At 46.2% G+C, this 20,887-nt stretch overlaps 8 protein-coding genes and 1 non-coding gene across 14 annotated transcripts; 4 read left to right on the top strand and 5 right to left on the bottom strand.

The window, feature by feature from the left end:
* Positions 1-141: 141 nt before the first annotated feature.
* LOC108157007 lies at positions 142-5,496 on the bottom strand. 3 transcript variants are annotated; one of them, XM_017288807.2, is made up of 2 exons: positions 5,353-5,496; positions 142-999 (listed from the first exon to the last, which is right to left on the bottom strand). In XM_017288807.2, exon 2 carries the CDS (start codon positions 984-986, stop codon positions 231-233), a length of 756 nt encoding a protein of 251 aa, XP_017144296.1. In that variant the 5' UTR covers positions 987-999; positions 5,353-5,496; the 3' UTR covers positions 142-230. The 3 variants fall into 3 exon arrangements, with proteins under 3 accessions (XP_017144296.1, XP_017144297.1, XP_017144298.1); XM_017288808.2 differs by lacking the exon at positions 5,353-5,496 and adding an exon at positions 2,847-2,920; XM_017288809.2 differs by lacking the exon at positions 5,353-5,496 and adding an exon at positions 2,744-2,838.
* On the bottom strand, positions 1,329-1,402 carry Trnai-aau. Its single transcript has one exon. It is a non-coding gene; the product is annotated as a tRNA-Ile (tRNA).
* Positions 3,104-7,242, top strand: LOC108157006 (mitochondrial dicarboxylate carrier). Of its 2 annotated transcripts, none has more exons than XM_017288805.2 (3): positions 3,104-3,444; positions 5,893-6,324; positions 6,390-7,242. In XM_017288805.2, exons 2-3 carry the CDS (start codon positions 5,924-5,926, stop codon positions 6,835-6,837), a joined length of 849 nt encoding a protein of 282 aa, XP_017144294.1. In that variant the 5' UTR covers positions 3,104-3,444; positions 5,893-5,923; the 3' UTR covers positions 6,838-7,242. The 2 variants fall into 2 exon arrangements, with proteins under 2 accessions (XP_017144294.1, XP_017144295.1); XM_017288806.2 differs by lacking the exon at positions 3,104-3,444 and adding an exon at positions 5,707-5,830.
* Positions 7,243-7,348: 106 nt separating this feature from the next.
* On the top strand, positions 7,349-8,177 carry LOC108154351. Its single transcript, XM_017284616.2, has 2 exons — positions 7,349-7,615; positions 7,779-8,177. The coding sequence occupies exons 1-2, from the start codon at positions 7,376-7,378 to the stop codon at positions 8,094-8,096; spliced, it is 558 nt and encodes a 185-aa protein (XP_017140105.2). The 5' UTR covers positions 7,349-7,375; the 3' UTR covers positions 8,097-8,177.
* Positions 8,087-10,204, bottom strand: LOC108154349 (lipase 3). The gene is made up of 3 exons (XM_017284615.2): positions 10,099-10,204; positions 9,320-10,039; positions 8,087-8,525 (listed from the first exon to the last, which is right to left on the bottom strand). The coding sequence occupies exons 1-3, from the start codon at positions 10,177-10,179 to the stop codon at positions 8,145-8,147; spliced, it is 1,182 nt and encodes a 393-aa protein (XP_017140104.1). The 5' UTR covers positions 10,180-10,204; the 3' UTR covers positions 8,087-8,144.
* Positions 10,205-11,239: 1,035 nt separating this feature from the next.
* On the top strand, positions 11,240-11,859 carry LOC108154633. Its single transcript, XM_017284956.2, has 2 exons — positions 11,240-11,496; positions 11,552-11,859. Exons 1-2 carry the CDS (start codon positions 11,276-11,278, stop codon positions 11,763-11,765), a joined length of 435 nt encoding a protein of 144 aa, XP_017140445.2. The 5' UTR covers positions 11,240-11,275; the 3' UTR covers positions 11,766-11,859.
* A 101-nt stretch (positions 11,860-11,960) lies between these two features.
* LOC108157342 (mucin-5AC) lies at positions 11,961-15,990 on the bottom strand. 3 transcript variants are annotated; one of them, XM_017289360.2, is made up of 9 exons: positions 15,910-15,990; positions 14,844-14,947; positions 14,390-14,784; positions 13,842-14,282; positions 13,543-13,671; positions 13,155-13,479; positions 13,001-13,092; positions 12,802-12,931; positions 11,961-12,727 (listed from the first exon to the last, which is right to left on the bottom strand). In XM_017289360.2, the coding sequence occupies exons 2-9, from the start codon at positions 14,929-14,931 to the stop codon at positions 12,609-12,611; spliced, it is 1,719 nt and encodes a 572-aa protein (XP_017144849.1). In that variant the 5' UTR covers positions 14,932-14,947; positions 15,910-15,990; the 3' UTR covers positions 11,961-12,608. The 3 variants fall into 3 exon arrangements, with proteins under 3 accessions (XP_017144849.1, XP_017144850.1, XP_017144851.1); XM_017289361.2 differs by having other exon boundaries at positions 13,842-14,249; XM_017289362.2 differs by lacking the exon at positions 13,842-14,282.
* A 588-nt stretch (positions 15,991-16,578) lies between these two features.
* LOC108154233 (28S ribosomal protein S21, mitochondrial) lies at positions 16,579-17,071 on the bottom strand. The gene is made up of 2 exons (XM_017284460.2): positions 16,824-17,071; positions 16,579-16,754 (listed from the first exon to the last, which is right to left on the bottom strand). The coding sequence occupies exons 1-2, from the start codon at positions 16,968-16,970 to the stop codon at positions 16,638-16,640; spliced, it is 264 nt and encodes an 87-aa protein (XP_017139949.1). The 5' UTR covers positions 16,971-17,071; the 3' UTR covers positions 16,579-16,637.
* A 536-nt stretch (positions 17,072-17,607) lies between these two features.
* Positions 17,608-20,492, top strand: LOC108156254 (dnaJ homolog subfamily A member 4). Its single transcript, XM_017287605.2, has 3 exons — positions 17,608-17,750; positions 18,611-19,742; positions 19,827-20,492. Exons 2-3 carry the CDS (start codon positions 18,639-18,641, stop codon positions 19,935-19,937), a joined length of 1,215 nt encoding a protein of 404 aa, XP_017143094.1. The 5' UTR covers positions 17,608-17,750; positions 18,611-18,638; the 3' UTR covers positions 19,938-20,492.
* The last annotated feature ends 395 nt before the right edge of the window (positions 20,493-20,887 follow it).

The following is a 20,887-nucleotide window of genomic DNA, read 5'->3' as shown; positions in this document are numbered from 1 at the left end:
CATCAATGTGGCTGGTGACGTCAACAGATGCCACCAGATAGCAGAAGGACAAAAGCAATTACAACGAACGAAGAAAAACAACAGACAGCGACATTGACGAGAAGGCGTATTGCGATGGCTGATTGAAAGTTTGGCTGCGGATCTCAGAATATAGAAAAACATGGCTTTATTAAAATTCATACAAATAATCATATCAAATGGTAGCTCGGAACTGGAGCCCCGGACCGCGGCTAGACTTTCACTCCCACCTCGCCGGGGGTAAACACCTTGACATTGCGATCGTTGACCTTGTAGAGCACCTCTTTGCGTGCCTCCTCGCACGCATAGCTGCCCTCGTCGAGGACCCGCTCAATCAGCAGCTTGCCGTCGACCTCCCGGAACACGCCGCTCTTGAGCCTTACGACCTGGATGCGCACTTGGCCAAGCTTTGCCACGTTGTTGTCGGTCGGCTGGTATATGTCGCTGTTGCTCAGCTTGGTGATGACCGTCAGATTGTCGCGCTCCTTGGCAAGGGAAGCCAGGTCTTGGCAAAACTGCTGTACCTGCAGTTTGCTGGCACCGAGATTGAACAGGATGGACAGATTGTCGATAAGTATGGTGTAGCTGTTGCGGTTGGCGTAGTTGCTCTCCACCTGGGCTCGGATGTCCTCCACCAGCTGCTCGGTCAGCGTCAGCCCGTCCGGGGTCCTCAACCATTTGCAGGAGAGACCCTCGCTGGCCATGTCGCTCAGAACGTCGATCACGTTGAGGGTCTTGCCCTGGAAGATGTTCGTGTTGTAGCCAAGACGCATGCCCGCGTTGAAGTAGTGCTGGTAGTGGTGCTGCAGGCAGACGAGCAGGGTGCCCGCGTTCGAGATACGCAGCCGCTGGCCCAGGATGCAGCTGATCAGGAAGCTGCCATCCACATTAGACTCCTCGCTGATGTGCACGAATCCCGGCAGCTTCTGCTCGTTCAGTCCGCAAGCTAACAGCACTGAGGTGGCCATCACGTTGAAATATCTGAAATGAAGAGTCGATTTATAAGTGCCATCAAAAGAGTTCAATTAATTAACCGGCTGGTCACGGATGTCTGGCCAAGGAGGTTAAAGCACTCGACTTGACCGGAGCAAAAACTCCTAAGTAATTTATTGAGCAGGAGAAAAAAAAAGCAAAATGAAAATAGAGGAATCTACATTTTGTCACTTTATCATGGCTGTCAGGGGCACTCGTGGATATAAATCGGGCAATTACTAGCGGGTAGAGTGTGGGAAAATATGTCAAGAAGCATCAATAAATTATTAAGCATTTGAAACAGCAATAAATTAAGAAAAAAAAGGAAAAAATCAGTCTGGCCCATGAGGGGATCGAACCCGCGACCTTCGCGTTATTAGCACGACGCTCTAACCAACTGAGCTAATGGGCCGATGGACGAAATCGCGACAAACTCAAAATTGAAGCCCAAAGCTTCTGAGCGAAAGCTTTTTGGCAGAGCTTTATTCTCACAGCTAAGTTGTAAACACTTTGCCTTGCCCAAAGTTATATTTAAACAGAACTTAGCACTTGGGCAAAAGTTGCTAAAATTGCCGGCCACTACTTAAAGTGTTAATACACATGTACTAGAAACGTGCGAGGAAATATTTAAATTTGCTTTAAACATGCCCATAATAACAGCTGATGAAAATATTTGCCAATTCATTCGGCTTTTGGGGGGCCAGCTCTTATCGCTGCCTAGCTTCTCCATATCTCCGAGAATCAGATTGCACACCAAATTATAAACAGATTTTGTATTGGGAAGCAGCCAGCTTAAAGTGCCAGAAAGTCGCAGACAAACAAGAACGTTCTAATTAAACCTTGACTCCGAAATGCATTTAAAACCAACTATGAGCTTTGCTTCTTGTGCACATACTCGTGTTGCTACATTAGTGCATACAACAGCGGTCAAAATAACAGAGCTGATAGTAAAAATAATGCATAAACTTTTCTTATTCTTTTCCAATCTGGCGTTACTCGCCAATTTGCATAGTGATTAAGAACCACTATATTTGGAGAACAAAATGACAACAATCGATCGTACGGTATGTACCTGTCGTGACATTACGTTTTGAGTTTGAGTTACAAAATTGCATCTTAATTGCATACGAAGCTGAAGAAGATTGCCGAGAATGCCGACTTTTCTGGAATATTATATGGGATTATATAGTTGGACCCTTTTGCAATGTTTTTGGATATTTTAATGACCTTTTACAACTAGGAAAAAACATTTGAACACCTCAAAGGAAGCTATTTCTTGCTATCCTACTTTTTTGACCGCAGCTGTATAAAAATTTAACTCCTAATTAATAAAATTTGTCGAGCAATTGAGCTAATGTCTGTCACATGATTAATGCCCTTTACCTTGAACTATTTTGGGAAGGCACATGCCTGGATTTCCTCTGATGACGTAAAGCAGATGTACTCGGACTGGGCGTGGAAAAAAAGTTCATAGTATATTTTCACATAGCTTATGTATGACGAAGTGGGGAGGATGTGGGTGGATTCGATATTGAATTGAATGGAGCTCGATATAATGGAACGGTCTGTTGTCACTGGAATGCCATCCAAAAGTTTATTCTTCTGTCTGTAGGGAGGTGTAACCAATTCGATTTCATTCTTGAGCAATTACACAGAATGTCTATATGTTTATATTCTCTTATTGTACAATCATAATGCACGCACATACACACGAAGCTTGGAGAGCAAACGCGCCGTAAAAAAAATCTCTCACCAGTTTTTATTTGTTGCTTACGCTCCCGCTCTCTGGTTCTACACCGCTTGCTTAGCTTTCTCTCTGTCCAGCCGTCTTTCTCTCTCTCTGTCTCTCTATTTACCCGTGCCACTCTCTGTGTCAGCGTTTCCACTTTTGCTTCTGCTTCTGACTGGCGAACCAGCAGTCTGACAACTAACTAACTAAGCTGATCACGATCCCGATCCCGAACCCCGATCCCAGAACACTTCCCATGTGCCCGCCTTGACCGCGCTGCCACCTCGGCGGGCGATAAAACAAATCCAGAGTCGGAGCGAGAGCAAGAGCGCATGTGTAGGGTCTGCTGGCAGCCGGCTGATGTGTGGGCTCCGCTGGCGGTGATCAGTACGATTTCTGTGCTCGACCGTAACGTTACGTATACGTGCGCGCCTAGCCTCCAGCAGCAGAAGCAGAAGCAACCCTGACCAACCCCAGAACCCAGAACCCAGACCCCAGACCAGTTTTCGTGGACAGCAATGACGTGCTGAGGTCGTCGCTCGCTCCCTCCCGGCTAGCTCTCGCGCTGCGCTCTCTTTAGCGTGTACTTGTGTATAGGTGTGGCGTTGCCAAAATATAAACTTACTAAAAAATCTTCTTAACGGAAAGCAGCAGCAGCAACAAAAGAAGGCAGCAGCAGAAACAAGAACGGCAGCGAACACACACGGCAGCATTTCTCGTTCAAGGTAAATTTCAGATCAGCTGTGACCGCCGCTGCTCTTCTCTCGGGCGGGTCGTTTCAACTGCAGTCGTTTTAAAGTGCAATTTGCGTCAGTTTATTATTCAATTTTGCGGTGCCGCGAATGCAGGGGAAACAGGAGGCTCTAAAATCCAGCGACAAATAGATAATCTCCCTGGAATCATTGAATTATCACGCGATGTTGCGTGCCAGATTTAATGATCTAATCTAGTCTAGTCGACACGTGCGAGGCCCCAAAATCGGCTGTTCCCAAGTGAAAGAAACTGTATCACTGCCCCCGATCTCCAAACTTTTTTGGGGGCTCGGTTTGGCAAAACAACATTTTGTATGGCAGCGGATCATGTGATACTTGCGCCGCGTTATTGATTCGACTTTGACCAGCATTCAGTTTTATATTCAGATAAAATTTAGCCAGCCAGAGACGAGAATAAACCAAAACGCACGGAAATAACAAAACAGTTTGCCGAAAAGTCTTTCGCTGTCTGCATCTAATTTATGGAGCAATCGTGGCACGTGGAGGATGTTCGCCTGCAGGCCCATTGTACACATATAGTAATTGAATAAATAAATAGACGGCCGGGAAAACAAACACATGCTAACAACAATGTTGCCGGCTGGGATTTCGATCAGCGGTAAACACAGTATCAATCCATAAACAGGGACACAATAACAAATCGAATGTTGATTGGTACCCACAGACCCGCCTCCAATTTTAGTGCTTATTTATGGCAACAAGGCAACCGTCAAAAGTAAAAATCGAACATTATGGATAGATACGAACTTTAGTCACATCGATGTATTGGCCAATTTCTCTTAGATTACTCGAACCCAAGCGAACTTTTCTTCAGAAGTAAGCGACAGTGTACTTAGGTACTTAAACTCTCCGAATACTGGCAAAAGAATGGATAGTTACCATCGGGGGCCAAAGCATGAAGAAATTCAAGAAAATCCCCAAGAGCCCTACGTTTTTACGAGTATAAAGTTGAAACGCACACTTTTTGAAAAATTAACATATTTTGGGAAAAGCAGATAGTAATAGACAATTTAGAGGCGTCTTTCTTTGCCTCTGGGTTACTTCTACCAGAAAATCAAACCTATATCTGAACCGATTCAATACCTAACCCTCTTTTAAATTTGTATGAATATTACCGTTCGTTACTTACTCGTTCCTATAACTATGATATTCCAATTACAGTTATAGTTTCTGATATAAAATACTCTCTACACGTATATTAAAATGGTTTAATTCTGGCCAAACATTTGGCTCTCCCATTTAATTCAGGTTTTTCATAAGTGGGACGGGACTCTTAGGTTAGCTTTTAGAGAACATTAGATAGAAACGTGGACGTATCGATGCAGAGCCAGAAAATACCAATGTCGAAATATCTTGATCATTGATAAATATATGCCCGTTGTACACAAATAAAATGAATGATAAACATTCTTATCACTGTTGTCCGATCTACCCGATAACCCTACAGGTATATAAGTACTTATGTGTGCAGATGTATACATATATGTATGTACATAAGCTAATAGGTCGAAAAGCATTTAGCTTACATGCATAATACACATATATGTACATATGTACATACATTAGCAAATAGCATCAGTACAAAACCCGCACAAAAATTAACCATTCGGAAGACTTTGTCACGCTCTCTTTCTCCCTCTCTCACTCTCGCTGTGCATATGCTGAGGGTCTGGCCCCTCTGGCACCCAGAATCAGGGCCAACGCGGATGCATTTGCGAAAACTGCAGCGTATACTTAAAACAGAAACTGGAGACGCTCGCCCGAAAACCTTGCAGACTTGTGGGAAAGGGCAGTGACAACCGGCAATGGCGACTTGTTGCGCAAGTTCACGGGTAGCAAACACTCGCTGCAATCACTTACCAGTGGAATGGGCGGGCACGCGAAACTCGGGAACAGTTTAAAGACTGGGAAGATGCACTTTTAAAGATTAATTTTCTAAACAGATTTAAAAAATTCACAAAAAAAACATGTTGATGGGGCTAGTATGACCGTAGAAGCAGCCATCAGCTGTTCGATAGGTTGTTGTCACGCGCGTATCGTTCTGTTAGGCGCTGGAAATGTACTGTTGTGCGCAGAGTGTGCTGCTAGGCGCAAAACGTTAACGCCATTTAAAAGTGCGCGCGCGCGCAATTGCCAAGCTTAAAGCTAAGCCTTCCAGGCTCCGTTAACGTCACGGGTCAGCTGTTGCCGCTGGAGCCTGACTTCCCGTCAGTTCCTGCGTGTGCTTTGTGAAAAGACACCATCATGACATAACACCTCTGCCGCTAAATTTAGTTAAAATGCCGTCCCGCGATAGGATATAGCGTCTTCTAATGTAATTTAGATACGTTTTTACTAGGTAAAACCAGGCGAAGAAGTAGGGGTCCGGCATTAAACGGTTCTCCACGATTTCCATTGCAGCTAACAGTTTTGAAGTCCACACTCATACGAAATGACCACCAAGCAGAAGCAGTCGCGATGGTACTTCGGCGGCCTGGCCAGCGCTGGCGCTGCCTGCTGCACTCACCCCCTGGACCTCATCAAGGTCACGCTGCAGACGCAGCAGGGCAAGCTGTCCGTGTTGCAGCTGGTCCCAAAGATCATCCGGGAGCAGGGCGTGCTCGCATTTTACAGCGGACTCTCAGCCTCTATGCTGCGGCAACTTACCTACTCCACGACGCGATTCGGGGTCTACGAGGTGGGTAAGGAGTACATCAAGACGGACACGTTCGCCGGCAAGATTGCCCTGGCAGGTCTATCGGGCCTGGCGGGCGGCATTGTGGGCACACCCGCCGACATGGTCAATGTCCGGATGCAGAACGATGTGAAACTCCCACCTGAGCAGCGAAGAAAGTGAGTCCCGGACGAATTTCTAGCTGATTGACCGAATTCCAATTAAAGATTTATACCCCCGATAGCTACAAGAATGCCGTCGATGGCCTGATCAAGGTGTACCGGCAGGAGGGATTCGCACGCCTCTTCTCAGGCGCCACCACGGCGACGGGTCGCGGAATCCTCATGACCATCGGGCAGATCGCGTTCTACGACCAGACCAAGCTGTACCTGCTGGCCACGCCCTACTTCCAGGACAACCTGATGACGCACTTCACCGCCTCCCTGGTGGCCGGCACCATAGCCACGACCCTGACCCAGCCGCTGGACGTGCTGAAGACGCGCTCAATGAACGCCAAGCCGGGCGAGTACAGCGGCCTGTGGGACATCGTGCGGCACACGGCCAAGCTGGGACCGATGGGCTTCTTTAAGGGCTACATTCCGGCCTTCGTGCGCTTGGGCCCGCACACGGTGATCACTTTCGTGTTCCTGGAGCAGCTGCGTCTCAACTTTGGCTACGTGAAGTCCAGCTAGCCGGGGCAGGGCCCCAAATGGTTTCCTATTAGGCAATAAGCTGGCCGAGAGGTGTTCCCAATCCCCGTCGCAATGCTAACATTCCAGCTGCATTACTTAACAACATGAACGACACTTCACTACACTGCACTGCACTACAGTACAGAAAATAATTTTGTTTTAGCCAAATGTTAACCGTTAAAGGATGCTTTTATTGTTGCAAATCGAGTGTGTTTTAGCTTTGTAGGCCCATCTACTGTCGCAACGGAGCTGCACTCGTCGCGTCGTTGCGCATACTTTATCATTGCCGTGCTATTAGTAATTAAATATACATATAATTTGTTGTAAATGGGCTTCTGGCTGTTGTTGCTTTCTGTGTTAAGACTGTCTGTCATGCAATAATTAAATAAACTAAGCAAAACCGAATTGAAATTGGATATCACTAATCTATCGACACCCCAAACAAGCTCGCATCCGGTACGATACTTGTACAAGCTGAACTTGTAGCCCAGCGAGATCCTTATAAGGGCCCGCCACCAGGCGTTCACTCAACAGTGAAATGACTTATTCTGCCGGGTCAGTGTCAGTCCAGCAGATGCTGCTTCTGGGCCTAGTCCTGCTGGCCGCCACCCCAATTCGAGTTCAAGCGAAGCACACGCTGAAGCTGCATAGCCTGGAAAAGCTGCACGAAGATAACGACGATCTGGAAAGCGTGTTGCGCATAGCCGAGGACGAGGAGAACCTGGTCAAGGTCAGCGGCGAGCTGAAGCAGCACGTGACCATCGACAACGAATGGCAGGTATGGAATCATCTCTGCAGGAGCTTTCAAATTTAATCAAAGGATGTCGTCCCAATTCAAGATACGGACTCTGCTCCAGCTCAAATTAGTCCCTTACTTTTAAACGATATTTAGTTAAAGTGTGTGTATATTATTAATCCATTCACGGGCGTACCCTTTGCAGATCCACTTTCTTATATCCCGCGCCAAAGAGCGCGACGAGGAGTTCGAGGAATTCTTAAACATGCCTCGGCTCGGCGTCTGCGACGTTATGAAGACCTATTACAAGGAGTTCCTGTACGAGAAGCTGAAGGAGCACTCGAACGCACCGCACCCTGACTCTTGTCCCCTGCCGCCGGAAAACTACCATCTCAAAGACTATCCCCTGGACGTGCACCAACTGAAGAAGATTCTGGTGCCCGGCTACTATCGTATCGAGAGCAAGCTGCTAAAGGAGGACCACATCAAGCTGTCTTATCTGGCGGTTATCCAAGTCGAGTGAAAACAAGTGCACTTTTCCCGCACTGATTTTATTTTGGAATTAGTAAACTTATTCGTGGGACTGCATCTGTTTCAAGACCTCATCGTACACGTATTTCTTGGCTTCCGTTCCCCAGATGAAATCCAAATGCGCCCATTTCTCGAAGGGCACCAGGTAGTCCAGGCCCAAGTTGGGAAGCTCGTCGCGAAGATGCCGCACATCACCCACGTCACACATCCAGTCGTTGGCTCCATAGTAGAGCATGACGGGGGACTTGGCGTTGGCTAGCTTGTAGTTGGGGGGGAAGTACGATCCGTACTCGTAGGGGTTACGCAGAGCGGTGTAATCGAACTTCCGGAACTTGCCCGAGTTGTACTCCTGGCAGAAGTGCAGGTTCTGGTTGACCGAAGCACCTGCCGGAGAGGTGGCCTTGATATGCTCCAATAGTTCCTGAAAAAAGTGTCATATTATAAATATAAATGAGAACCGCACACGTAACTTCAACATGCAAGAAAAAGATATGGAGAAGGTGGGTATTTTCACTAACAGAGAATTCAGGATTTGAAATCTCAGCCATAACTACTAAGACACACTGGGAGAGAGCGAGACTGCGATGGAGAGTGGAACGATCCGATCGCAACGATCTTAACTTATCTTATCTAATAGAAAAGATCATTATTTATTACTCTCGGTTCCCGATTTTGACCGTATCTTCAATATTATGAATAACAAAAGATATCGTATATGACGCGTTGTTTCTATACACTTATTTTAGTGTGATGTTACAGGACCCTCCACACAAAATCAGGTAATTTAGTCGTTATAGTCTATGAGATCTAGGCGCTTATAAAGTCTGACGGCTGGAAAGGTATTTCTATATCGATTCGACTATTGATGCTCAGGAAGAATATATACCAGAGGTCTGAGGTTTTTTTTTCTGGCCTGTACTTTTTGAATAGAGGGTATAAAAAGCGCGAACTATCACATTTACAGGAACAGGGATAGCTGAACTAAATATATACGGTCCTGATTATTGATTTTTGAATCTCTACACTAGACATTCTGCAGTATGCATTAGTTCCTTCAGAGATAGAAGGGGACTGGCACTTGTTAGTACGGGTATTAGAGCAATCGGAACACCTAAGATAGTTCTATAGTAATACGCTATTGATACTGATACGATACTGATTATCGTTTGCAGGTTTAGGTTCGTTGACATCATATATAAAGAGAGAGGTACTCACATAATCCAGCTGATCAGAGTCGTAGCCGCCGATTAGGAAGATCTCGTTGGCGCACATTTCGGCGTAAGGGGAGGTGGCCTGGCACATCTCGATGCCCAGATCCTGCTTGAACTTGTTGCTGGGCATGAACTCCATGGAACCGACGAGCTCCACCATGGCATTGGGCTGGCCGAGGATAGGTGCAAAGGCGCGGGTCATGGGACTCTTCATGTTGCTCATGTAGGCGGCCGGACCCAGCAGATGGGCGGACTTGATTTTGTTGTTGTACTCGGGCTTCTCGGAAACCATGACCAGGTATACGGTGGTACCCTGGGAGTGTCCCACGTACTGCACCTGCGTCTGTCCAGTAACCTCCAGAGCGTAGTCGATCATGGCGGGCACGTCGTAGATGCCAATCTCGTTCCAGCTGAAGTTCCAGAAGAGCTGCCAGTAAGTGGGCCAGTACTTGTGCGCCTTGGAGTAAGTGTTGCCGCGCGCATTGCCCATCCAGACATCGTAGCCTGCATCGGAGAGGATGTAGGCCAGCGACTTCTCGGGTCCCATCAGAACCCAGTCCGAGGAGGAGCTGAGCATGCCGTGCATCAGAAAGGCCACGGGTCTGTTGGGGGTATAGCCCGTCTTTGGGGAGTAGGGGATGCGATGCATGGTCAGGATGTAGTTGTCGCTGGTGGTCACCGTGTGGCGCTCCATCGGATACCCATCGTCCTCGATGCGCTCTCCCTATAATAATGTCTGATAATAGCAGAAGTGCCCCTCACTCGATTTCCCTGCACACTTACGCAATCGGAGATGGGTCGGCTCCCAGCCAGGACCAGGCCTAGGCCGATCAGCACTATGGATAATTGTAGGGTTCGTCTCATCGCTCAACTGTGGTCCGAGCACCCTCGGATTCCTCCTTTTATAGGGGTCTGCTGACCATTATCTTCAGATACGACTAGTTGGCCGCAATCAGATTTATTGTCTGCTGATATAGACGCGACTGAGGCGTGTTCGTAGTGACCCCCCCGAATCAGTTAAATATATATTCGTAATATAGTATGCAGAGAGATAGATAGACTTTGGTCTAATCAGTTTCTTGTTCTGATTGAAATCATTGGTTTTCAATTTACGATCGAAAACCTGGACCCCCAACCCAGCACCTGTTTTTATTATCATTTTCCAATTATTTTGATACCCCCCCATTTATAACGAGTTCAAGGGCGTATTACACTTTTCATTGATGGATGCTACAGGTATAATGGTGTGATGTTCTGGGAAGGGTAAGAAAATTACTAAGTTCCCTAGCAAACCAACTAAGAAATATTAAATTAAGCCAAAGACTGGGGTATTCTAGTATTATAAATGATATAGGTGCATACAAATAATAATAGTAAAGGGATTCAACTCTCTTGACAACCTTGACGACTGACTCTCTGTCATTATGTTGGGAGATATTTCGAAAAAAAAAAAAATCTATCAAAATAATTATCTTAAAATATGCCCGGTTTGTTTTATAGATATAATATTAAGAAATAGTGGAGCTTAAAGTATTAAAATAAGTAAGAGATACTCTTAAGAGGTAGAGAGACGAGTTTTGGCTATAATTTAATTTCAAATGTAGTCTTTACTAGTGGGTATCTTATAGTGTATATAGTAGCCAAACCAAGCAGAGTATAGCATAGTATTTTGACTGGCTTTTGTTTTTATATTAACTCATTTATGCAGAGATAACTGTTAAAAATAGAAAGTGCGATTACCAAAGACGACACTTTCTCAGGAATTTCTGTGCGCACTTCGTCAGCATGCATCTGGGTTCTTGGCCACATTTTGATGTAGGGCTTGGCAACATTTCTGTGAGCAGGAGTTTTTTTTCACGGCCCTTAACTGAAATCAGAGCAAATTGAATATTGATTTCTGGGGACCACACATGATTGGTGGTCTGGTGTCTAGCACACGTATGCCGTGGACTGGCTCCCCATGACGACGCTTGACCACAACATTGCCTCCTGTGTGGGAAGTGGACATGTCAGAACGGCCACATATGACATTCGAAGGTACATTTTTGACGCGAGTGGAGTAGAACTAGCCAAAAGGGATCCCAAAATGAAGAATCAGCAAGTGTTGGTTGACTACTGGACCATGCTCAAGACCTCTGGGCTATGCCTACTGCTGGCCTTCTGTGGATTCGTACTCCTCAAGTAAGCGCGAGTCCCCTGATTGGAGAGCTCCCTTGTAACTCGGAGTTTATTCCAGGATGGTGCAGACTGTATTCTGGCTGCCGGGGCACCTGAAGAAGAACCAACAGCGGCTGGAGGAACTGGCCAGGCAGTACGCCAAAGAGATTGGGGACGACGAGCGGGCCGAGATCGAGAAACTCTTCAACAGCAACGAGCCGCTGACGGAGGAGCGCATCAACCAGTTGCTGGACAAGCCGGCGGACGCGGTCGAGCCCAAGAAGGACCAGTAGACTAGATCGCACGCATGTTTTATATATATATATATATGTATTTTAGTGTATAATCGATATTTCTTGATACAGGTTCTAGTTCTTATTTGCATATCGTATATGTAACTCACAAACAATCAATCGGTTAACCAATTCATTAATAATGCACAATAGCTCAATTACTGCGGGGAGAACGTATAATAGGTGTTATTATTGTGTCTGCTGCTGCTGATTCTGCTGCTGTGTAGGGAGCAGCTATGTGTGTATATTCGCTACTGATATATGCGGACTCAGAGCCCTTTCCTGCTTCGTTACCAAAGATACTCTGCTCCTGCGACCTCGACCGCATTGTTCCTAACTAACTCATATCAAATACAAGCAAGTGTACCATTTACTACGCAGTAAATATTCTACTTTCTGTGTTGGATTCATGTTAAAAGCTCAAAGAAGCGCAAGTCTCCATCTGTTGAGGGTTTCAGTAATTAATTTTGCTATGGTTCCTAAAAATACCGTGTACTTAAGGGGGTTTCTCTGTCTCGTCCTCTGCCTGACAACAAAAATATCACGCGAATCTTTTGCTATATTACACATAGGATAAAAACATATCCATAAATCAACTTGGAAGTGCCAATCGACCGGGTAATTTCGAGTACTCACAATAAAAAACATAGGGCTAAGTCTAATGAAAGAGTCCTAGGCAATTCCGAGAGAGAGCATCTTCAAATCTGTTTGTTAAATGTCGATAGCTGATATCTGGTAGCTGATGTGGATTATGCATGTATACATTTATATATATATATTTATATATAGATAGATTTATATTATTCTGATAACTTTTGCTAAAGCGCTGCGCTACGCCGCGCTCTACTGGCTGGGAGTATGCATTGGAAGCCTGTAAAATGGATTGGCCAGGTTGACCCGTGCTGCCGGCAGCAGTTCTGGATGCTCGGTCAACGTGTCTGACAAGGCGCTAAGCAGCACTCCTGAAACGGATTTAATTGAGAGATTCATTAGTTGAGAGAGAGTCGGGATCGTCTTGGGTGATAGATGGACTTACGTAATACTTTTTTCTGCAAATCAACGGGTATAACGCCTAGGGTGCCCTCGTGCTCCAGGAACTCGGTTAGCTTCTGCAACTCCATTTGTGCCTCATCGGATCCATGGGCCAGGGACTGGGCGAACATCACCTAATCAGGAAGACAATCAATCGTTTAAGAGAGCACACAGAGCTAGGCTATGCTATTTCTTGTTGCTACCTTTGCCAGCTTGTAGAGGATCTCCTCCAGGGAGTACTCGTTGTACAGGTACTCAACTATCTTGGCCCGACCCTCGTCATAGTCGGTTAGGTCTAAGAAAATGGTATAACGTTGAGGAATCTACATATGACTAATATGTCTGGTTAATTCCCACCTTGTTGCGCCTCATTATCCATATCCTTCAGCTTGTTCCAGAAGTTGAAGCTATCAAAGGTTTTCACTGGCACGGCTCCTGCCTGCGGCGCAATCCCCTTCGCAGCATGCACATCCGGGAAGGGTTTCTCCGTAGTTGTACTCGTGGTACTGGTAGCTGTTGTTGTTGTGGATGTTGTTGATGTCGTGGGGCTGGGGGGACTATGGCGCTTCAGCTGGTTCTGACGGACCTCCTCGGGGAAAATGCGGTTGGCATAGGATCGCTGCAGGAACTCAATGCCCAGACGAATATCCTGCAAGAACTTGAGAGCATTCTCTCTGGTGATCTGGGGGATAGAAAGATAAACTTGAGGATCGGACGGCTACGGAGAAGATGGGTGATAACCAACCACTCTGCCACTGACTAGTTCCTCCACTGCCTTGACTACAGCCGTCTCGTCGCCAGTCCAAAATATATACTGAGCCATGTCGAATGAGGAGTACTGTCCATTAGGACTGTGCAGTAGCCCCTGGACCGTCTGGAAAACAGATTAGCAAAGAGATTCGATTAGCAAGAGAGCGAACAAGGTGAAGCTACAAAAATGACTGGATTGAGGTTAAATTTTCGCTGAAATCTGCCAATTTATTGCCAATCAATGGTCAATGGTCTGTGATCGGATATCGGTTATCGGTGATTTGTCATAAAAACCTTGGCCGTTATCTTCGGCGCGCTAGACCTCCGTTCCGGGTTCCATGACACCACATCAAAGATGATGTCCCCAATGGTCTCCTTGTTGACGTCGTGGTCGTGGCTGTGGGGTCCTGCCACCTTGGGAGGTGTCAGGGCGGTCAGTTCTGTTTCCGCTGCAGCTGCTTCGATATTAGCTGGCACGGCCGCATCCCCTCCAGACTCGGATTCGGGTTCGTGATCAGGTTCAGGTTCAGGTTGAGATTCGGCTGCTGCTTGGGGCTCAGATTCGGGCTCGGGCTCGGGCTTTGGTTCCTCAGGTGGTGCTGCCGTTGTGGTTGTTGTTGTGGTGCTTGTGGACGTGGTTGAGGATGTTGGCAACACCTCCGGATTCTGGCCGAAGGCTAGACGAGCTGCACCGTAAAATGCCTGTTGGTTTTTGGGTGGTTTCGTGGATATACACTTGGATTTTCAAAAGACACATTTGGTGTTTACAAGGCGTGAGAGAGAGAGAGCAGGCAAGCCACACTACCGACTGGGAGGAGGGCTGGGGCTGGGATGGGGCTTACCTTGGCATGAACCGTCGGCTCGACCACCGTCTTGATGGCTGTCTTCGGCTCCTCCAACTGTGAGCGTTCGCTCTCCTCCTTTGACGTGGCCGTCGTGGTCGTGGCAGAGGTACTGGTGGTGGTTGTAGTCGATATCAGCGGCGTAGCCACCTCCAGTTGCCGCTCCAAATCCGGCAGGATGTTCACGTTAGCACTTTGATGGGGCTCGGGGGCGGCGGCACCCTCCTCCACGCTCTCCTTGGTAGTAGTGCTGGTGCGGGCGGTGCTACCGTCATGCTGCCGCTTGCTCACACCCACCTGCTCCTTCCGCAGCTGGTCCAGCTCGCCGACATCGTCCTCTATTTGGGGGAAGACCGCATCGTTGCGCTTAACGGCATGAACTTCGTGCGATGGATCTGTGGGAGGGACCTGGATTAGCACTGGGTCCACTACGGTGCAGCGGCTCGTGTCTCACTGTAGATATAGGGCAGCAGGGCCGGGTAGGCCTGCGCTAAGCCGACGCACGCCAGCAGGAAGATGGCCACCAAGTTGCTTGAAAACATGCCGCGGATTCCAGATCTGAAAGTCGCATTAGACATAATTTATTCGATTACCAGCGAGGGCTCGATTAGGCGCACACCAACACTAACATCCACGAAGATGTAACGGCCCGGCCCCAAAAGGAAACACACAATACAGCGGACACACACACACATGCACATATCCAAATCACGCTAAAAATAACACAAGAAATCGATAAAACAGCACAACAGCCAAAGTAAAGCAGTAAAAAAGCCAGTAAGAACGCAGTAATCGACTAAAAGATACTCCCTATTCAGATTTATAGCGTGTGCACTGGTCGGAGCCATTTAGAATTCAACAGGCACAAGCCTTCCCTTTTCCGAAAAAGATTTGCTGAAGATTGTTTCCACTTAACGGAGGGCTAAATTTCAAAATTCAAACGACTATTAAAGCTGATTAAGAATAGCCTTTTTAAGTTACTATGTCAGGGGCCCTCCCTCCTCTTGTTACATCTGACGAACGCATATACCTTGTTCCTACGAGTACCGGGTATTTAAAGAAGCGGGGCGGGAAGACGGAGAACAGCAAAGAACCAAACATGCCAACTTTCGCTCCCACTGCGCCATAGTCCCATCGGACTCACACACACCACAGAGAAAGCTTTTCTTTTGCGTGAATTGGGTAAATTGGCCGCATAAGCGAATTATCGATGTCATTGGAGGAACACTTGAGCACGTTTTGGAATCCCAGTTGTGGGCGCTATAAAAGAGCCATCAGAGACAGAGGCAAGTGTTTGCAGCGCTGCTGCAATTGCACCACACACACATACAATAACACAAACACACATGTACAAACACATGTAAAAACAAGAACCCGCTCGATTGGGCCGCAACGCACTTTATCGAACAAATAAGTTCTTTCTATAATATTTCTGAAAAGTATGCTACATATCTTTGATTTGCAAAATTTAAAAATAATTGGCAATCGACAAAACATCTTCAAGCCAATATAATTTTTACCTCTCAGATTTAAGACAAAAAAACACGTCCGATGCGTTCGAAGGGAGAAAATGTATAAACCTATCAGTACCGTTAGTACTGTGGGTCCGACAAGGTATAAGAAACTAGGGTGAGGCCTCATGACGCTCTTTTAGGGACCAAAGTTGTCAAGTGTCTTTTTCTCTTTCATTGCGACAAATGTGTTTCGCCCCACGTAGCCACTATCCATGTAATCAGCATAGTACGCCAAAATCGAATAAAAAAAATTCTAAACAAAGAATCATATTTAGTAGCCACCATTAAAGCATTTATGAAGTTTGTGTGACCCCAAACAACCAAAAAATCATTTAGTCGTGCTCCCACAGAATTTCATAAGCGTTTAAAAGAAAACTGTGCCATAAGAGGCGCTGATTTAATCTAATTGTTTGAATACCCGTACCCTTACCGGGTAACCATCAGCAGAGTAATATTTAACTGTTCAGATGTTTGTAACGCATCTCCGACAAGTATATTTTCTTAATCAAGATGACAATTCAGTTCAACCATGTCCATCTTAATGTTTCTACAGAAGCATGTCCCTCATTTTTTAAGCTACATATATGGATTTACTGAAATAAAGAAGGATGGATTTCTCACTGGCTCACTGCTATTGGAGATCCCACATGTTCTAATCAATGTAAACATATTCCATTTACCAACAAGTTTTCTTAGATTTATTACATTAAGAACACTACGATGAGCCTAGGAAACTAACTGCAGCCGGGGAAAGGTTCAACACGGTTCTTGCGGAGCACAAACTGTATTTTGCGGTTCATGTCTTCATTGTAGATGGCTTTGCACTTCTCAAAGTTCACACGGCGACGCACCTAAAAGAGATCAATCAGAATTAACGTATTGTTTAGATATGAATACGGAGGAACAGGCCGTCCACCCACCTGGTAGGGCTTCTCATAGAAACGCGTGCGGCGAAATTGATCAAGAATCTCTTCCTTTCCCAGCACGCGGTTGAGCATGCGGCAGGCCTCTTCCACATTGTTATTTTGCACTAGCACAGTGCGGGCCAGGAACTGGACGTGCCTCATGTTGTCCGATTTCAACTTATATTTCAATTTTCAATAAACAAAATAAATATTTATTAAGTAACCAGGCGGCAGTAGTTCGATTGTTTTCGCAAGAAAAATCGATAGTTGGTTCATTTAATTCAATTGATTCATTTGGAACCATCTTAGAGATGCTACAGTTCAACATAATATCATTATTGTTCTTAAACAAAAAAATTTGATAATAATTTAAATATTTAGTAATCCTACAATTATACCAGCTAATAAGATATTGATATGGTACAGCTTGGCGCGGATCTGTAGCGACTATCCAGTCGATAGTATCGATAGCCGTCGAAAAGGTTATTGGCTCCGACAAGGTGTCTTCTACACGCTTACGTTTTATGCTTTGACCTTTTTTATTTAAACCTTATTTCAGAATAAATGCAATAAGGAGTAATTAAAATAAACATATCTTTTAGAAAATTGATCTATCAATCGGACAAAATTATATATTCTGTTATGGAAGTCATATCTAGTTAGTAATATCAAATCGAATATCAACATCGAGGAATATGGTTTCCAATCCTTGACCGAGAACAATTAACCTATTGTTGACCCAGAGGGTAACATTTTCCGCCGACTGTTTAAATAGAGGGGGCTTAAGTAGGCTAAGCTCGTTTCTCGATGAATTTTCTTTCCAAGCGTGGCGAGCACGGAAAAAGTAGTCAGTTTTATAAATTATTGTAAAAAGTGTAATTGTTAATAGCAAAAGTTAGTTTTGCTAGACACTCGAATATACGGCAGCAATTAATTTTAAAGGTAAGTGGCGATTCCCCAAATAATTCCGTTGGTCTAATCTGGCAGATTTCGTTTTGCATTCCCATTGTGTGTGTATTTGGTGGACTTCTCTTGCCTTCCGCTTTTGTTAAGTAATCAGCGATAATTAATTTTTCGCCAGCCAGCGAGATGGGCTACGAAAATTACAATTTACACATTCTTTTGTAAAAATCGATTGAACTTGTTCTTTTCGCTCTCCCATGTCCCTCCGTCATGTTCGTGCAAATTATTCTGACGCAGCGTCTTGCGCGGCACATGTTTGTACCTAGCACACACACAAAGGCCAATGGGTGTGTGTGTGTATGTTCATGTACTTAACTTTATTTAGCGAACATTTATTGGCATGGTTTTCAAAAAACAGAAAGGCAATCAATTGAAAATTCAAAAAAGTAGTTTCTGCATTGCCCTTTATTCTGCTTTTCACTTTGTCCAAGTGCTGGGTGATTTTTTTTTTCTTTCATTATCGTGCTCTTTCTTTGCGGTCGCCGTTCGCAACGGCGCGGTGACCAGGGCTGCCAAACGCTGACGAAATTTTCTAGAAACTCTGGTGTGTGTATGCGTGTGTGCGCCCGTGTCGTCGTTGATAGGGCAGAAGGGCAGGGACGCAAGGTAGCGGCGTCAGCTGCTCATCGGTCACCGACGGCATATTGAAATAGAAAAACTTCTAGAAAACGTGGACTGCGTCGCAATTTTCGCGTACTACTGCTCGGCGTTAACCTTGAACCGGGCCTTCCGGAAGCAGCACATATGCACACACTCATCCCAGAGACATAAAAGCATCGCACCGCCCGAGGTAAAGGGAATCGTAGAACTCTATAGTAATACTTCATTTCTGCTTTCAGTTATACAGGTTCAATATATTAATACAAGATGGTCAAGGAAACCGGATACTACGATTTGCTGGGCGTGAAGCCGAACGCAACTCCCGACGAGCTCAAGAAGGCCTACAGGAAGCTGGCACTCAAGTACCATCCCGACAAGAACCCCAATGAGGGGGAAAAGTTCAAAGCCATCTCGCAAGCCTACGAGGTGCTGTCCGACGTGGACAAGCGTCAGGTGTACGATGACGGCGGCGAGGCCGCTATCAAGAAGGGTGGTGCCGACTCTGGCGACTTCCGCAACCCCATGGACTTCTTTGAGAAGTTCTTCGGAGCCGGATTCGGTGGCGGCGGCGGTGGCGGACGACGTCGCGAGCGCCGCGGCAAGGATGTGGTGCACCAGATGTCGGTGCAGCTCGAAGAGCTGTACAACGGCGCCACGCGGAAGCTTCAGCTGCAGAAGAACGTGATTTGTGACAAGTGCGAGGGCCGTGGTGGAAAGAAGGGCAGCATCGAGAAGTGCGCCAACTGCCGGGGCAACGGCGTTGAGACGCGCGTCCAACAGATTGCACCTGGCATCATGCAACACATCGAGCAGGTGTGCCGGAAGTGCTCTGGCACCGGCGAGGTCATACAGGAGAAGGATCGCTGCAAAAACTGTAACGGTCGGAAGACGGTGCGCGAGCGCAAGGTGCTGGAAGTGCACATCGAAAAGGGAATGCGGGATGGTCAGAAGATCGTATTCACAGGGGAGGGTGACCACGAACCGGATTCTCAGCCGGGTGATATCATTATACTGTTAGACGAGAAAGAGCATTCACTCTTTGCACATGCCGGCCAGGATCTCATGATGAAGATGCCGCTGCAGCTGGTGGAGGCGTTGTGCGGCTTCCAGCGCCTGGTCAAGACTCTGGACGGCCGTGATCTGGTCGTGGCCACGCAGCCCGGTGAAGTTATTCGCCACGAAATGACGAAATGCATCTCGGAGGAGGGCATGCCCATATATAAGAATCCAATGGAGAAGGGAATGCTAATCGTTCAATTCGAGGTGATTTTCCCTGACGTGATCAACCCGTCTGTGGTACCGACGCTCAAGCAATGCCTGCCACCGGCCCCAGAGGTCGACATTCCATTCGAAGCAGAGCAGACTGTTTTGGTAAGTAGATGATATTAAGTGAATCAGTTATCTCCCTTCGAATCTTGCTGATATCATTTGTTTCTTACGTGATGCCCCAAACAGGAGGACTTTGATCCCAAGCAGCGCCGCCAGCAACACCAGCGCATGGCCTATGACGAGGACGATGGCGGCTATCAGGATGGCCCCCGAGTCCAACAGTGCACATCAAGCTAAGCGGTTATACATACTTACTAGTACGCCAAGCCCAACCAATCCATACGGCATGCCAGCGCTGTACCCCACCCCATATTGTAACCTAGAACCCGAGCACCACACTGTAACTATAGATTGCAATGGCCGAAGACCAGCCACACAGACCCAGTTGCGTGTTGCATTGTGCTACTCCAAACACCACACTCTACACTACACTACACAACAAGAAACCAACCAATCCAGAAACTAAAGTTATTTCATCTGGCCACGATATATGCAAAGCTACGATAGCGATATTTAAGTATAAATCAATGGAAACTTATCAGATGTGCACTATGGCTATAATGCGTGGTTGTTCGAAAACTAACCAGAATATATCTTCTCAATACGTTTATGTTGAGTTACGATTGTCGTCGATAAACCCAAAACTGAAACTGAAAACGCTAACAACAAATCAGTCGCCACTAGAACCGTATCTAAGAAACAACGTCTAGCAACAAGTTTAAGTTATTTAATTCCAGCATAAATAAAAGCGTTAGTTTAAACGGATATAACAAATAAATAATTAATACACAATTTCTACTCAATCCGGTGTTCTAGTCGACTCTTTCTTCCAAAGGTCGTGTCGTCCAGTCTGCTGCAGCTATCTCTCATTCAGTTATCGCTGCACCGTCACCCAAAGCATGATTCACAGGCCCCTAATCAAATATACTAAATATGGTATATTATAATAATTATGTTCCGGTGAATTCCGTTTCAAACCCGCACAGCGTCATGGCAGATCCAAAGGGTGTAGTCTGGTTAAACGTCCAGAGAAGTTGATGCCCAGTCTGTTTGGGTGACCTGTGGGACCGTGGGTCTCCTTGTTTTTGATGAACAAAACTGCATTGATGATGGAACGTAGGAGGTTTGCGCTTCTGCCTGGCTTCGTCTTAGTGCTGCATGAGCCTCTTGATGATGGCTTTCATACG

Source organism: Drosophila miranda, chromosome 2, assembly GCF_003369915.1.
Source record: "Drosophila miranda strain MSH22 chromosome 2, D.miranda_PacBio2.1, whole genome shotgun sequence".
NCBI lineage: Eukaryota > Metazoa > Arthropoda > Insecta > Diptera > Drosophilidae > Drosophila > Drosophila miranda.
Note: the sequence above shows the minus strand (reverse complement) of the source record. Positions and strands in the feature narration are given on the sequence as shown.

Coding starts and splice junctions, on each gene's coding strand:
- LOC108157007 (XM_017288807.2), bottom strand. CDS start 986: ATGGCCACCTCAGTGCTGTTAGCTTGCGGACTGAACGAGCAGAAGCTG.
- LOC108157006 (XM_017288805.2), top strand. CDS start 5,924: ATGACCACCAAGCAGAAGCAGTCGCGATGGTACTTCGGCGGCCTGGCC. Junction 6,325..6,389: donor CCACCTGAGCAGCGAAGAAA/GTGAGTCCCGGA, acceptor TACCCCCGATAG/CTACAAGAATGCCGTCGATG.
- LOC108154351 (XM_017284616.2), top strand. CDS start 7,376: ATGACTTATTCTGCCGGGTCAGTGTCAGTCCAGCAGATGCTGCTTCTG. Junction 7,616..7,778: donor CCATCGACAACGAATGGCAG/GTATGGAATCAT, acceptor TACCCTTTGCAG/ATCCACTTTCTTATATCCCG.
- LOC108154349 (XM_017284615.2), bottom strand. CDS start 10,179: ATGAGACGAACCCTACAATTATCCATAGTGCTGATCGGCCTAGGCCTG. Junction 10,040..10,098: donor GCCGACCCATCTCCGATTGC/GTAAGTGTGCAG, acceptor ACATTATTATAG/GGAGAGCGCATCGAGGACGA. Junction 8,526..9,319: donor ACTCTGATCAGCTGGATTAT/GTGAGTACCTCT, acceptor CACTTTTTTCAG/GAACTATTGGAGCATATCAA.
- LOC108154633 (XM_017284956.2), top strand. CDS start 11,276: ATGACGACGCTTGACCACAACATTGCCTCCTGTGTGGGAAGTGGACAT. Junction 11,497..11,551: donor TGTGGATTCGTACTCCTCAA/GTAAGCGCGAGT, acceptor AGTTTATTCCAG/GATGGTGCAGACTGTATTCT.
- LOC108157342 (XM_017289360.2), bottom strand. CDS start 14,931: ATGTTTTCAAGCAACTTGGTGGCCATCTTCCTGCTGGCGTGCGTCGGC. Junction 13,093..13,154: donor GGATAATGAGGCGCAACAAG/GTGGGAATTAAC, acceptor CCATTTTCTTAG/ACCTAACCGACTATGACGAG. Junction 12,932..13,000: donor TCCTCTACAAGCTGGCAAAG/GTAGCAACAAGA, acceptor CTTCCTGATTAG/GTGATGTTCGCCCAGTCCCT.
- LOC108154233 (XM_017284460.2), bottom strand. CDS start 16,970: ATGAGGCACGTCCAGTTCCTGGCCCGCACTGTGCTAGTGCAAAATAAC. Junction 16,755..16,823: donor TCTATGAGAAGCCCTACCAG/GTGGGTGGACGG, acceptor GATCTCTTTTAG/GTGCGTCGCCGTGTGAACTT.
- LOC108156254 (XM_017287605.2), top strand. CDS start 18,639: ATGGTCAAGGAAACCGGATACTACGATTTGCTGGGCGTGAAGCCGAAC. Junction 19,743..19,826: donor AAGCAGAGCAGACTGTTTTG/GTAAGTAGATGA, acceptor TGCCCCAAACAG/GAGGACTTTGATCCCAAGCA.